Raw genomic sequence first — 16,745 nt, forward strand, 5'->3', positions numbered from 1 at the left:
TTTAGATAAGTGCGTGACATCTTGCGTTTTAAGCTCTTTTAGCCCACTTCATGTAGCCAGAAAGGTTATATTTAAGTATTTTTCTTTATTATAAAGGCCTACAAAAAAAAGGTCTGGGTGTGGCTCGGGAAATGTAATCAATGTTGCTAATCACAGTTAAAGGTTTAGAAAAGTGGTAACTAATTTTTCAAAAAGGGCCAGGTTTCTTTGGAAAGCTTTGTTCCTCTAATAAAATCATCATTTGGAAACTGCTTTTTGTACTTTGGTTAACTTTGAATTTGACACAATATGTAGTTTGATTTTATAAATCTAAATGCTTTCAGGCATTAAGATAGTTAGTGCAAGTATACTTTATAATAATGCTATATTACAAACGCTAAATATTCGTACAAGCTGACTTGCGCCTTAAAAATGCATTTGCAGGATTCCCTTCAAATAACCAGATAAGTTGGAATTGGCCTCAGTAAAATGAATAAAATCCTTTACTCCTCACCACATTCTCATATGTTATCCCATACTGCTTGTATTTGCTAGAGGCAATAATCATCAAACGCATAAAGAAGCAGACGGTTAAAAGTAAAAAGCCGCCAGCTAGAAAATCAAACCGCGGAAAGCATGTGCTCTCCTTCTCTTTAAGAGAGACTCCTTTTAGAATGAACTGCTTCAGCAGACATCCCCTAAGTGATCCACAGTGGAGGGCTGTGGATTCACTGGCCAGCTCCCAGATGTTAATATCTCCCACCGCAAGAATAAAAAGTAAGTTGCTGCAGAAGCAGAGAATTTTTTCAAAGAAAACTCTGTCTCCAATGGTACAAAAAAAGTCTTTTTATATGTCAGAAGTCTTGCATATGAAAAGCCTGCTGTCCTGCAGGATGATGCAAAAGAAGAGGCCTGTCTGTTACTGAAGAAGACTGATAAAATAAAAGATATATTTCCACAGGCTTTATATAATGATTATTTAAAAAAATAAAACCTAGGATAGTTTTGATATTTCTAGAAGCTCCCCCTTGCTTCATTTGGTTTCTAGTTTGGTTTCCAAAGCAAAACAAAAAATCTTAAGATCAAAATATTCTCTCTGGTATAAACTCACAGATGTCAACATCTCTCCTCTTCTCCAGCTCTTTATTTTAAAGTTCATGAGTGACATCATAATTAAGTCGGTACATCACAGACACATTAAGGGACCAGCCACATGTCATGAAGTTGTCATCGGCTGCCTGTCAAGCTCTTCACGCTGCATGGCTGCATGCTAAAAGGAGGCAGTCAGTTTGTGTGTGTGTGTGGGCCTGTGTGCGGGTGTGTGTGTGTGCGTAGGGGCGTGTCTGCATGTGTAAGAAAGAGATTTAATGCTTGTCACAAGAATGTTAAGCAGAAACAGATTTGATGGATAGAGCTCCAGCACTTTGCTATGAACTTTTTAATGACTCAAAACAGCACAAGGTCTGAAGAAAAGGTATGTAGCAATTGCAACAATTAACTGTTAGTTGAAATGGAAAAAAAGCTGCTGCAATAAATTTGACGATGGGTTAATGTACGTAAAAAAAAAACCTTGTTAATCAGTTAATTTACTTGCCAATAAGGTAAATATCCAAAGTGATTGATTTCAAAATGAGTGGGTATTTTCTACTGTTAAGAATTACATTAAACAGGAAATACATGTACATGTTCAGTTATAAATGTAGATTTATAGTATTTTATCTAGTTCCTCTCTTTCAGCAGCAATCATAAAATTAGCAACAACCAGACCAAATCTGATCATTTAAGTCATGACTTACTGTTTTCAAAAACATTTATTCATCCATACTGATGACATGTCAATGAAAGTGTACATCAGTTTACATACTTCATCCATCCATTTTTGCCTGTCTTGAAATTTGAATCCGGTTTAGGCAAACCCTGCTTTTCCGAAGGGACAGTGAGGCATTTCCAAGACATTCAACAGATATAATCTGTCTACATTTGCTTCCTGTCAGTCAATTTGGACACTCCTAAGCTAAGAAATGTCAGGTTTACTGGATGCCGGAACCCATTTAGAATCACTCCTTTCAATTTAGAGGAAAAACAACTTTTCCCTAGTGATTGTGCTTCTCTGCAACGTCCTCTAAACATCCTCAGATGAGCAACACCCTTGTTTAATTTTGTTGCAGACAGAGAAACAATCTGAGGTTTAATCTCTGACTCTGGTAGCAAACAGGACTAGATTGCAAACTTAAAGCAGGGCCGCTTTAAGTTTGCCCTTAAACTTCATCTTCGATTACACTCACCGGTGTAATCGAAGATGCAGATGAAAAACAATCTGTTTGCCTTTTTAACATTTAATCATAGGTCAAACTTTTTTCCCCCAAATTACTGTGTGTAAAGTTAGTTCCCTGTCTGAAGTCCACAGCAGAATCTGTGTGTGTCTGTGTGTGTTGCACACATCAGCTGTGTTTAGCTCCCCTGACCAAGAGTACCAAAGTACTCACTGATAAAGAATTCTGGTTATTCAGATTTCTCAAACACCGAAGTGGTCGAAAATATGGAAACATGATCACTCAGCAATTCATTATGGAGGAAAACAAGCAGAGAAAATATTTACATATACAAAGTGTGGACATCTGCTTTCAATATCTCCATGAACATGAAGACAAAGTAATCACCTTACAAAAACCTTTTTTTGTCTAGATTGAAAGAGTCCAAACAAGTTCACAGGCTATAGCAAAAAAACTGTTTGTGTTCCCTGCTAATATTTGAATATTATCTATTAATATCTCTGGGAGAAGGAAGTTGAAACTTCAGTTTTTGAACTATTGAAGGCTTAACACTAAGCCCCTTGTAGCTGGAATATTTTTTTTATTTATCCAGTTACTAAAGGCAAAAATGTAATTATTTTTTACAAATCCAAAGCCTCCATCTGGTCAAATATTTTAGGAATGACAGCAGGTCCGCTTTGAAACCAGTCAGCAGAGAAAGGATGGAGAAACTCAAGGTAAAGTCAAAGCTTTTGTGCAACAGAAACATGAAAAGGCAGACAAACGCAGAGGACACGCTACCCTCGGCCCCAACTCACAATCTGTTTCTCATTGATGTTCCCCGAGCTGTAGGTGGTGGCGAGGGTGGAGGAGCAGGCCTCACTGTACCAGGGGACGTTGCCGTTCTGCGTGGTGCTGCTGATGGACAGAGTGTAAATGCTGTTGGTGTAGCCGTCGCAGTTACAGTTGTCCTTCTCTCTTCCTCCATTCCCAGACGCCCACACAAATATGGAGCCCAAACCGCCACGACCCTGAGGAGCAGAAAACACTCTTATAAAAAAGCTGAACACTAGCAGGGGGATATGCAGACTTAAAGGTTTTATCACTATATTTTGCAATAGTATTGTGATGACAATAAAAGGGACAATAAGAACTATTTATCACATCTTTTTTTAGTTAGCTAAAAAAAAGCAATCATAGCCCCACAAACTTAATGCTCTTGAAAAAGATTCCCACTTGTTATGTGCTTCTTTACAACACCTGCCACATAAACAAGTGTGATTCGTATCGCTACATTACCCATGGTCACTGTATTTTCACATTTATTGGCATTTATTGATACTTTCATTGGACAAACAGCAGAACAAATAGTAAAGTTGTCAGTCATAGTGATATGGACAGTTTTGGGGGGTTTTAAACATTATAAATAGGAATTTATCGCGACAACAATAAATCTAAATTCTTATAAGAAATTTATCACAATAAATGATACGATAAATGCCTACCCTACTGAACACGAATCCTTTTGCTTAACTGCCTCACAGACCAACAACAGACAAAGAAGAAGAGATTCTCATTCAAACTTTAGTAAGAATCCCAATTATAGGATGGTGACTGTATCCTGGGCCATCCCTCAAAGAGGTCCCATTAAAACCCAGTGTACATCGCCGGGGCCAAGGTGGTCACTCAGTAAATTGCAAAGAGCTAAGTATCGCATGACAGCAATGCAATACATAACGACTCAAAATGACAACAGCTCATTGTAATAAATCATCTAACCTCTCAGCCTTTAAAGTGCAATAATTTTCATCTAAGAGCTGCTTTATTGTATTGAGTGGCACCATCTCTCCATGTGTTGATCAATTCCAGTGATGCACCACCCACTCCACTATCTGACAACGCTGTCACAGTGCCAATTATTTTAGTAGTCAGTGTCAGCGCTTCCAATCAGCTTTATGGGACATGCTTTGAATCCTACAGCCTCACAGCAAGAGACAAAGCAGGCAGAGACAGTGTGAGGAGCAATCTGTATTCTTACAATTCTGTTGACTTGTTCATTTCTCATGTGGTCCCAATGTGCCAAACGCAAAGAGCTGCGATCAGCAACAAGGCTGTCGACATCACAATATGCATCTTTTCATGTTTAATATTCAGACTGTTACTGTTAAGACGCTGACAGACTGGCTTTTAGCATTAATCTTCTGAAATCTCCAATGTTTGTGCATATATATATAGACATTAGAGATTAACTGGGACTGTTTAATCATTCAAAGCTGCAGGAAAGCCACCTTTATTATAATAAATAGCCTTACAAAAATACCTAAAACAGTTGTTCAGATGACAACACTGCTTTAAAACAAATGGGGAGAGGAGGGAGGAACCTGCCGGAGACAGTTTTTTCTCCCTGATTGTCCTCGCTGGCGGCTTTTAGAGGACATTTCTTCCCATTCGGGATGGCCAGGGTCAAAAACTGCTTTGTCCCTCTTGCTGGTGTCCTCTCATGCCTGAACAGTTCAATTACTTACTGGTGAAAGGAGGCAATACAGAGGCAGTAAATAATTCTGCCCCACACAGACACAATCATACACCCACCTCTGTGACTCCTCGAAGAAAGGCTTCCTTGGCCAGTTTAGCGGGTCCATCGACTGTTTTGCCGTCGTCCTCTGGGCCCCAGCTGGCGCTGTAGATGTCGATATGTTGCGGGTTCAGACTGAGAGACTGGGCCTCCACCATGTCAGTCACTTCTCCATCCAGCATGCGCACTCCTGCAGCCAGGTTCACAGCAACAGATTTTCTTTAAGCACTTCTCATTGAAAGTAAAAATGGTGAATTTAAATGAATACCTAATGCACACAAATCACCAGCTTTATATGATTTGTAGTCAAAGATCCCCGGTCTTCCAACAGGGTTAATCCAACTTTAGTTGAACACCACATGACCCCATTTCATTAACGTTATTTAGTTAATAAAAACTAAGCCAAGCTGTCGAAGCAGTGTGTAAAAAAGCTGATTACATATTTAATACTGTCACTGCAATTAGGAGGATAAGCAGCAGCCAGGAAATCCGATTAACTCACCGTCAGCCAGTGAGAACCTCTATAAATGGCAAAAGTTTTGGCAGTTTGCTGCTTTGGTGCATTAAGATGAGTCAACGAAAAGACAAGGAGTAAAAACTTCAGCAACTTTAGAGGAGCTGTTGCTGCTGCTTATAAATCAAGGAAGACTTTTACAGGCATTTTAAAATGGTATAGTCTTTTAACAGATGCATCTCAATAAATTAGATTATAATTTACTTTAGCTACTCTTTAAAAAGAGAACCTTGTGAATTACAAGCATTCACTGCACTTCTAGTGATATATATTTTATTTATGATATGTTTGATGATTAAGGCTTACAATTGTAACTCTTAAATATAATAACGATGTTTCTCAGAAAATTTTACTTTGCAGGTTAATATTATAGTTGGTCAGTTATTATTTGATATAGATTTTAGTGATCGAGATGCTAAATACCATCAAGAGCTGTGAGGACTCCAAAAAAAAAGAATAATGAAGATAATGTTGGCTAATCACAACAATATCACAGTCACATGTTGCTATCTGCTATGCTGCTATCATGAGTATCTACTCTCAAGTAAAACAACACTTAATAAAACAAATAGTGTTCATTGGAAAAGACATCCAAGCCAATCAGTGCCAACAAAGCACTGAACAAAACGGCATAATCTACATATCTCTCTCCCTCGCCTCACTTAGGGTTTTCAATCCTCAAGTTTGATAGAGTAGCCGCAAGAAAACATCTGCTAGAAAATGAGATGACAGGAAGGCTTAGCTTTGCAAAGCTGTGCATGAACAAACCACATAACTTCAGGCAAAAAAAAAAAAAAATCCTGTTGACAGACAAAACAGGAGAGATTAAAACTATAACACACAGCTCCGAGTTTAGTAAAAACAAATCACTGCAGAGAAGAACAAACACCATGTATCAATAAATGTGGAGGAGTGATGATTTTAAATTTCTTTCTGCAGTCACAAGACCCTGTAAAGGTTGTAGCTGGTGTCAACTATAAACTCCTCTGTATTGAAAAGTATGTCCAACAGCTAAAGCCTGGTTCAAACTGAGTCATGCAACTGGACAATAACTTCAAACGCTACAGCAAATTCACAACATAATGACTCAAAATGCGGGCAAAAATATGGTTCGCTCTTCAACAAGGATGTAGCTCAGATGAGAAAAACCTCAAATGTTTCCTCTTAGTGATTGATATGCATATTAACATGTGTTATATATTATGTAACCTACATGTGTTTCATGTAAAGAACATTCAGAATGGAAGGAAATGCCACTAGTGTGCAGATGCTATCATTTCAATTTAGAGCCAGCAGCATAATTCAAACAGTAACTCTACTGATTTTTGTCTGTACTCGAGATGGTTGTAAAAGAAATACCAAAAGAATGAGATCTGTTGAATCTTGAGTGAAATCTCCTTGAGAGTTAAGAAGACATCTGAGACAAAGCATTCATCAAACAAAAGAAACGGTACTTGACTCTATAGACAGGATTAGAGCAGTAAATTGAACCAGATTTGCACTTCATTTTGCAGATGCAAACAAACCAAAGTTAATCAGTAAGGTACAAATAAAGTGAATTTATAAAGAACAGTAAAAAAAACAAAAAAACAATACATGAAAACCAAAATTCTCTGAATTTGAGGAGCTTTTCCAACCTATCATGTATACTGTATCTGTATGTAATAAAAGAATCTAATAGATTGAAGCAGAACTTACGGTAACTTAAAAAAATTCTGCATTAATTAGAGTACAAGAACAACAAACTGATGTTTTTTATTAGACAAACCAAAAGCAGGCTCCCATATGTGAGTTATAATAGATTTTCCATTACTCCATCTGCAACAACTTATTAAAAAAATGTCATGCACCTCATACATTGTCTTTAAAAAAAAGAAAATGTATTTAGATTTGCAGTACAAGTTATTGAATTTCTGTCGCTTCCTTTTTCTCTGACAACATCAGCACAGTACAGAGGAAAGGTGCATTTCAACTCAGCAACCCAAAATGCTTTTCCTGTGGAACTCATCTTCCTTGAATTTATTTTATTCTACCCCATCTGTCAGCTGTGTGCGTTTACACTGTGAGGTACAAAACTGTGTGGTTTACATAAATTACGTCTACTGACGCTTAGCAGTTCCTCCTCCTGCAGAAGAGATGCTGCTGTTACTATCTGGGGATATAGATCTCCCACCGCAGAGTCCAAAATATGATTTAAAACAATGAAGTCAGACAAATAAAGGATTAATATAAGATAATTTCATAGCATTTATTATTTAACAGCTATCTAAAGTCAGTCCAAACGCTGTTCAAAGTTAGAACAGATTTAATTCAACTTGGTCAATCCTGCTTCCCAAGTCTGTTTAGTGAAAAGAGAAAGAAGCCTCAGCTGTAAAAATAAAATGTGGTAAAGATTCCCATGCATACATGATTATTTCACTGTGATTACCCTCTGAAATTGATGTGAAATCACTTTAAGCTCAAAGGAAGCTGGTAATAATCCACATAACTAAACAATTAAAGTCTAAAATTTATGTCCAGAAGGAGCAATGACTATGCAGCAGCTGCACATCCGTTTCTTTTAAATATCTCACAATAATTAAAGGCTGTGATGTTTTAACTTTGCATTTTGGAACATAACAATAGAATATGAGAATATTACTGGATAGATTTCATTAAAATAGCCTTGATGAGAGCACTCACTCCACTGAATTCATTTAATTAATATTTCCACCAAGTTAAACAGATTTTATTGAGTTATTTGAATGGTAACACGCTGATTTTTAACATGACTGTGTGGATTTCAATGTTCCTTCATTGGAAACACATCAGGCATTATTTGTAAATTACATGATTTTTAAATAATCCCACACAAGTCACATATATATGTATATATTTTTTTGCTAAAATAAAGTGAAAGAGCAATTAGCCTGACATTATTAAAGTGGAAGCTGCTGATGATACTTTTGCACTGAAGGTTATTTAAAACCCATAGTCACAAAATCTACATAATCTACTATTTCTGCTGAACATCGATAAAAACTGAGAGAAGCGAGTTTGACAATACATGCACACAAATTGAATCAAGGCTATTGTACTGTGTCATTTCAGGAACCACATCTCATGACTGTTACTCCTGGCAAAACCAATACACTTACAGCAGCGTGCCAATCCTCCCAGCTGCAGCGATGCTTAAAAAGATTTAGAGACATGCTGTGTCTGAGAAATGCAGTGAAGAAGTAAAAAAAAAAAAATCAGGTGCTGCAGGATCACTATTTCATTTTAGTATTAGGCTGTTCAACATGCAGTCAAAAAACAACTGTGACGTAGCTTTGAGTAATCAAATCATTACCTCCAATCTTCGCATTGTAGGCAACGCCGATTCCACAGACCCCATTGTTGGCCACGGCCGCTACCTCTCCAGCACATCGGGTTCCATGCCTGGAAAGAAGGAAGAAAAAGAAACAGAAAATCCTTATTCTCGTAAATTTGGTCGACCTGCTGACAACCATTTACTGCACGTGCAGCCAAAAGAGGGCTATATGTCTCTTAAAGGTTACATGAGAAAAGATATCTCCCATCATGTGGTGTGGCAAAGCTGTACAGTGAGACGATACAAACTTTTGGAGACAGGTACTTGGCATGGATACTGTTAAATAAATTCATCCGTGTGGGCAATCCATTGTGCATTATCTCCAGCTTTGTAGCATTAGTAACCGTGGAATGCCTCAAGCTTGAATAACGAGGAAGCTGTGAATTAGGCTTGCCATTTCCATTAAACATGAGCCCCTGCGGTAAGGGCTAGCTCCAGGCACCACAGTGCGGGGATCCAAAATAAGAGCGCTAGAAGGGCAGATGATCCCACCGCAGTCAGGTGTGTGTACCCTTCCCAGCCAGATGGATACACAGGTTTTTAAGCCCTAAAATCTTTAGCTAAGTCTCCCTGGACTGCAGCCATTCCTAGACAGGAAAGCTGGATCCAAGGCCGTTCATTCACTGCTCAAGAAACATTCTGAGTCAGCCAGGCTCGGCTGAGATGCTCTAGCTGACGAGCCAAACCAAAACTAAATAATCAAACACAGCAACAGCAGCCAACATCTTCCACTGATAAAATACTCTGCATATAATGTCAGGGTAAGGACATTTAGCTGTGCTTTAGCTTGTAGTCTGCCAGTGGGGCTATTACCGGTTATTAATCTGTAATGAATTCTGCTGCCATGGTGCATTTTGAACTGTACAAAGAAAAAAAAGCAAGAGGTCTGAGGAGGCGCAACCTGAATCTTCAGGGACATCTAATTAGAATCAAGATTTCTGGCTTCATAAAAAAAAGCTTGAGTATACTGACATAAGGTCAGAGGACTGTAATTCACTTTCCATTCCCCTGAGTTTTCTTAAGACACAGTGGTGAGCTCAGAGGGCGAAGGCTAATGTAAATGCCACAATCAACAGTAACACCAGGACTCCAATATGTCGCAGGATGTTATTTAGAGGGAGACAAGGCTTGACTGAAGCATGCAGAGAGAAACATGGTGGCTGGGTATGAATAATAAAAAAAAAAGCTCATTGTAGACTCAAAAAGAAAAACACCTTCACACAAAAATGTCGTCTGAGTCATTTTCCACTGAGTTTTATCACAACATCCCTGGAAGTGCTGGTTGATGCTCTTTGGGGTATTATGTTGCTCTGCATCTGTTATTTTTGTGATGCAGCTGATAAGCAGAAGCCAAGGTGTATGTGATCAGATGCCAGGCATGCACAGACGCATTCCTCTCGTTGTCAGCAAAACCCCTTTTCCAGCTGTTTTTAATAGAATAATTTCCTGGGTAGGCCGATGTACAGAATGCAGCAACACTAGCAGAGGTCAATCTTTACACTCTCATTATACAAAAACGGCTTGCATTATCAGTACTCTCGAACTAATTATTGTGGGAGAGATATAACAATCCAAGATGATATCTTCTAACTTCTCCCACTCACTTGTTAAATGCCGAAGAAAACAGCAGGGATACATCTGACAGTAAAACACTTTAATTAGAGACCTATTCCTTAAACAACCATACAGGGTGGTTATATCAGAAATATGCCAGGGAATGGCAATGTCACTAATCATCAGGCCACCACACAGTCTGAATTTTAGCTCCACTGAGAACCTTTAATGGGCTGGAGCAAATCCATCATTAATAGTCTACCAGTGAAACAAATGAATGCAGCGCTGGCGAGAAATCAATGACACATTGCATACTGTAATTGTTAGGAAACAATGCAGACAAAAGAAAAGGTAACAAACATCTGGTCAAGTAAAATATTAGAGGCTTTCACCTTTTTTTGCTGGGCAGTGAAAATACACAGATGACAAATCATGCAAAGAGTCAAAGTAAAGGGTTTCAGGAATGTGCTTAACCACAAAGCTCTGCCAGAAAACCATCGGTACATGTTGGCATTGATCCTAAAGTCTGCAGATCTTCACTGCAAGGTTGAAATGCCAGTCTTATTGATGATGGAGATGGTGCAGAGAATTATAATACCTGTGCAGTAAAAAAAAAAAAGAGAGAAAATCTCTTGTTTAAGCTACATTGAGATCTCAAGACCAAAGGGCACCAAGTAGTTTTAATTAAAAATGACCTTTAAATGCCAAACGAAAGCCAATTATCTCACTGTATGAACACAGGCTGTGGATTTTCTTTTTCATTTTTATTTATTCCATTTGTTATGGAGCAAAGGCTAAAAACTATAAATCTTTACGGGACAATATCGGGAAAAACAGAAGCGGTCAACAGGATATGCGTTTATTAATGGTTCCCCTAGGGGACAACTAGTCCTCCAACAAAAAAGGCAAGATGTGAGGAAATTTTCTACTGCTCTGTGGTGGCTGAGCAGACTGCACAATGCACAAGATCATCACAGGATGCACACCAGTAAGCATAGATGTCAGGAGGAACAATGAGCTGATGAGTGGGAATCGTTAACAAGTCACCCTGATTAATTCTGTAATACCTGCCTCATGGATTCCCTTACACACTTCACAAACAAAGCAACATTAAACTGCTTACCCGCCTTCTGCATATTTGATTATATATTGCTGTAGTTTTATGTAGCTGCGGCTAGTATTTCAGACAATTGTACAGGCATAAAACTTGTAGAGACACAAACATACGACAGATAAACTATTATTCCACCAAAATTAAGAAGACTTGTTCCTGTGCTTCATGCAGTCAAAAACAAATGATACAAGAATCAATCAGTGTGGATTCCCCCTAATTTTGACACATACTAGCAGTAAGTGCACCGTTGGACTAAAAGGTCAACACCTTTTCTTTTCACGCAACAAATGTTACACCCAACATCCTGATGACAAAAGAAACAGGAAGATAAATGTGGTTTGTGTTTAGACACGTATGTCCTAACACATTCACACCAGAATCTTGAGCAGTTCAAGGAAAAAGAAAGTAAAACAAATGCTTATTGGGTTCCTATATATTCTTCAGCCTTGTTAGATACACATGGTGTAACGATAGTAACCATAATTGATGACAAAAATAAAAAGTTTTGTTTAAACATATGGAGAACCAGTCTGATGGAGGACTGTTGGTACAGAACATAACTGAGTGAGGTGAACAAGACAACCTAAAGAAGACAAATTACCAGCATTAACCAAAATAAAAGCCTTACAGAACCCATGTAAGGGAGATAGTATTGCAAAACAGATGTCTTCCAACCTTATCCAACCTGCAGAAATAGCACATTAAAGAGTAAAAATGGGAGAACAATCTCTTTTATTTGGCTGTTTAAGAAGGGGATCTGCGGAAAAAAGGGAAATATTAACACCAGACGGACCCGATCTGATACAATCCAAGAACCGGATCCGATATGGGCATCATTCTTTGATCTAATGTTAGGTTTATAGACGACAGTGCCTATATATTTTTTTCCTATTCACTTATATAACACTAAACATTGATGTTAAAGTGTTTTGGATTGGAATAGGTAGCTGATTTAAATGCAGATAACAGAATCTGATCTTTACCCAAGAATCATAAATCAGAGCATCTCTATGGTTATACCTGACGAGATCTAAATTTGGCTCCTGCTGTTTAAACTCAATGTGAAAACTTGGCTCAAACAAACAAAAGAAGAACAGAAATCATTTAAGAAGGACTTGATTACATAGGATTAGAAATATTGCATTCTTAATGCTTGTGCTACTGAAATGGACTGAGACACTCAGGATGTTTATACATAGATTTTAAGAGAGTATCACTTCAATTATTATCTTTAGAGTGCCAGCGCTCCCACATTTAAAGATTTACACAAAGCATATGATTATGAATCTCGCCTCAGAGCTCGATTACATTAAAATAAAACTTTTGAAGAATCCGAGGTTCCCGAGGTTGTAGATAGTGGCATTTGCAGTTCAATAGTTCCTTGGCTTCACTAAACCTCAAAGGTAAATCAGAACAAGTGTTCTGCTCTGCTCCTTCTTGAGTCAGTTAATGGGCCTGTCTGTTAACTAATGAGCTGGTCTGCAGCACAAAAGGGCCAGTGATTTTTAAAAAAATCCAAAGTAAAGAAACCAATCTTTCAAAATAAAATGAATTAAGCATGTCCCAGGGAAGTCAGGCATCACTTGATTGCAGCTTTGTAAAATCTTCCTGAGTTTTCAAGTATTTCTTTTATATGCTTGTTATATATGTCAGAGATTATCTAAAAATATATAATTAAAACTACAACAGCTGACACTAAGTGTACTTATCAAAGTTTATGGTTAAATTTATACAGTTCTATAAGCAGTTCCACCCACAAAAATAATTGTAAAATCATTCAAATAGGTTTTTAGAGAAAAGCCTGGAAAGAGAAACATCTAGATTACATGCTGCTTTAGATAAACATGAGGGTGACTGGTGCTCTCCACGGCTTGCATGCAGTGAAAGAAAGGCAGCCTTATGGGAGTGAACAGAGTTGAGCTTTCAGAAGAGAACAGACAGTTACAGTCTCTCATATTCAGGCCCTCACACAGGTTGTTTGAACGTAGATCTGCACAAATGGTACAGTATAGTATACAAACACATGTAGAAGCACACATACAAACGTTCTCCCTCTAAACTGGTCCAGCCAGATGGAAGCCACAAAGGGCTGGGTGGCTCCAGATAGGAGCTGGAGTTTGCTTGTGAGAGCTGGAGAGTGAAGGTTAATCCACATAGAGGAAAACCTCAATAAGAAACGTCTTTGCTGGGCTCTGGGCCACCATGAACCCCAGGAGGGGCTTAACCTTCTTCGACATAGATTTTTGACTTGAGGAACTGCACATGAGGCATTTTTATATGAAATCTTTCTCGAGGAATACCACCATTTAAGGTTTTATTAATGATAGTGGGATAACTTTCTGGGACACCAGTCCCAGAGTGTCTTAAAAATCACTCAACTAGTCAGCACTAGAAAGCCATGGTTTATTGTTTGTATTGAATCATTACTTGTCAAACTTTTCTCCCAGTTGTGTGTGGGTTTAAAGAAGTAACCTATTTTTAGTGGGATTAGATTCACAGACCTATGGTTGTCCTCCCTATCTCCCAGGATATGACACAAACATACCAACAATCTTCCATCTGTAGCTTACAATACACCTCGTTTTCCCAAAGTCTAATCTTCTCTGCCCATCATCAGCAATCACACAGCGCCTCCCCTTAAAAAGGTTTCCCGGGCCAGCGGCCAACAAACAGCAGATTACTGCAAATCAGACATTAAAGGGGAGAAGCAGGGGCAGGCAGCGAGGGTGAGGGGGAGACAAGTAGGGACCTTTCTGAGCCAAGAGATTTGCTGTTTCATTAATGCTGATGAACTTAATTCAATCCAATTCACTGCAGGGCACCATGGTGGCGATAAACAAACCCTAACGTCATCTGGAGACACAGCCGCAATAATGATGTTTTCTACACGCAATACCTTAATACCACAGCAAATTTACTCAGACTATAAGAGAGTCTTGGTGGTACTGTGATGCTTTAGGAAGCCAGAAAACTGAAGTCCTGTTTCCACTGAGCGGTACAGAACAATGCGGTGAGCTATTTTGTCTGTTTTCATTGTAAAAGCAGCCTTTATAATCGACCATTACTGCACTATTCCTGGGCCAACTTCAGCAGTAGGTCCATAGGACAATGCTACGGTAGCTATTGGCAGCACAAAACACAGTTCAGAAAAACATCTCTGCTTGTGATAAGAATGAGACATACTACTGCGTCAAATTTGCTGTTGCATTAGTATAACGCAAAGTAAGGCATTTGGGTTTAACCTCACCTGGTCCTATATTTAGGACCCAGTTGGCGGTAGAAATGCCCTCCTAAATAAACTGGGCCATAAAACAGCGTACCAAACAGCAACAACCCATGTCTCATATACCACTCAATGGAAACAAAGAAAGGGTTTTGAAAGTACCAAAGAATTAGGATTTTCTAGAGTCTGAGAGTGCATCTTAATTAATTAGATTGTCTTTAAAAGCTTTGAATATTTCAATAATGGAAATAAAGAACTGTATATTCAGATTAATTATAGAGTAGTCAATTTTAAAACTTTTAGTGGTGTTATTTTTATAATTATGGCTCATAGCTAATGAAAACCAAAAACAAAGTGTCCCACAAAACTCCAACATTTCATCAGGCAAATAGAACAGAAATGTTATGTTAGTTACGCTATAAGTACGTGTTGTTGCGCAACACCCCCCCCCCTCCTTTCTGTCTCTACTCTCTCACTCTCTACTTCCTCTTCTGAGAGGGGAGATGTGCTACCAGCTCTCCTTCTAACGGGTTAATTGAGTTTCCAAAATCTGCTGGGATTTACCCTGTCCAGAACTGAAGTAAACTCTGTTTAAGCTGGTTTCGAGAAACGATTCGCCTGGTTTCTGACGGCCAACATCCAGGTGTCCCACCCTTCTTCCCTCTGTGAATTAGCCAGACTGAGCAGCCTACAGCCAACTAGTTTCACAGAGCACACCTGTTAACGGTCGCTCGTTCTCTATTTTACAACTTGCATTTGTTATTGAACCAGGTAGGTTTTAGTGACTCGGGCGAGTCCCAAGGATGTTGTTTTACATTTGGGCTACCAGCAACCTATAAAACATTTTCCACCTCTTCCTCTCCAGAATCAAACATCACAGCTATTTTACAACCATCAAAGAACTTTAAGGTGACTCATTAACTGAATGTCCACAACATCTTTTAGATTTTCTTTATGCTAAATATTTTATTAGTAAGGCATTTTTGCAAGGGTCAGTACAGCTTAATTCAGTAGCAGAAATAATCAAATAAGTAAAATCAATCATCTAGTCTATCTTTCCCTACTGCTGATACTAAGAACTAAAAAAAAGGAACCTTTGAGAGAGACGGACGGAGCCTGGCGCCTCGAACCCCAGACCTGGCACGACGACGAAGAAGGTGCTGCAGCAGGAGGAAGACGCCGATCGATGAAGGCCAGGATCTCCGCAGGTCTGATGATGAAGAAGGTGTTGCAGCAGGAGGAAGATGTTGATCGATGAAGGCCAGGATCTCCGCAGGTCTGATGATGAAGAAGGTGTTGCAGCAGGAGGAAGATGTTGATCGATGAAGGCCAGGATCTCCGCAGGTCTGATGATGAAGAAGGTGTTGCAGCAGGAGGAAGATGTTGATCGGCGAAGGCAGGAATCTCTGTAGGTCTGATGAGCTTCTTCTCCGCATGGATGGTGAGGTCACACAGGACTTGGTGCTGGCAGGAAAAAAGGCACCAGTTCTTCTTCTTTGTCTTTGCCTTTGTCTTTATCTTCATCTTTGTCATTGGGGTCTGAACCCAGCCGATGAGAGAAGTGCGATTTGAAGCCACAGGTTGTAGGGCTGACGGGTTGGTCTCCATGAGAAGGTCAGTCTTCGGCTCTGTGGCCCCGGCTCTTCTTCAGCTGCAGAGTTCTTTGTCCATCTCGATCTTGGCTCGAAGCTGCCCGGAGGATCCAACGAAAGGTTCCTCTTTTGCACCCACCTTTTATAGGGTTTCTGACTGCTTAGACAGATGATCTCATATCCATCACTGTCTTACAGACATTTCCTGATGTCTGTGCTAATGTCTCAGGGTTGCTCAACCTCCTATGTCCATTGCCTGCACAACCTTTCACCTACTCTCTAAATAAGGCGTTGATCATCTCTGCTCTCCTGTTAGTTCCTTGCCTTTCACCTTTCACCTACTCTCTACCTCCAACATATCAGTGATGTTTAATTGCAGTTACACCTTTTACACCATTTCAAGTTCAATGTCAAAATCACATTTATATCACATTTATTTTCTTTAGCTTCTCTGATTTATCATTCATTTATGATTTTATAACCATAACTTATTAATTATACTTATTATAATCTTAATGTGAGTTATTACAGATGTTTTCTGAAAAGAAACCAAGAATAATCCATGATTCTAATTATTTGATGCCAAAGTT

The 16,745-nt window shown here is 38.9% G+C and overlaps 1 protein-coding gene across 4 annotated transcripts in view; it reads right to left on the minus strand.

Annotated features, from left to right (window-relative positions):
- The window catches only part of LOC102222459 (furin-1-like), an 86,890-nt gene that overhangs the window by 16,521 nt on the left and 53,624 nt on the right, over positions 1-16,745 (minus strand). For all 4 annotated transcript variants that reach the window (XM_023332001.1, XM_023332003.1, XM_023332002.1 and 1 more), the window contains exons 7-9: positions 8,652-8,740; positions 4,824-4,996; positions 3,050-3,262 (exon numbers count right to left, since the gene is read on the minus strand). In XM_023332001.1, the coding sequence (XP_023187769.1) occupies positions 3,050-3,262; positions 4,824-4,996; positions 8,652-8,740 (475 nt within the window). The remainder of the gene's footprint in view (positions 1-3,049; positions 3,263-4,823; positions 4,997-8,651; positions 8,741-16,745) is intronic.

This window comes from Xiphophorus maculatus, chromosome 4, assembly GCF_002775205.1.
Source record: "Xiphophorus maculatus strain JP 163 A chromosome 4, X_maculatus-5.0-male, whole genome shotgun sequence".
Taxonomy (NCBI): domain Eukaryota; kingdom Metazoa; phylum Chordata; class Actinopteri; order Cyprinodontiformes; family Poeciliidae; genus Xiphophorus; species Xiphophorus maculatus.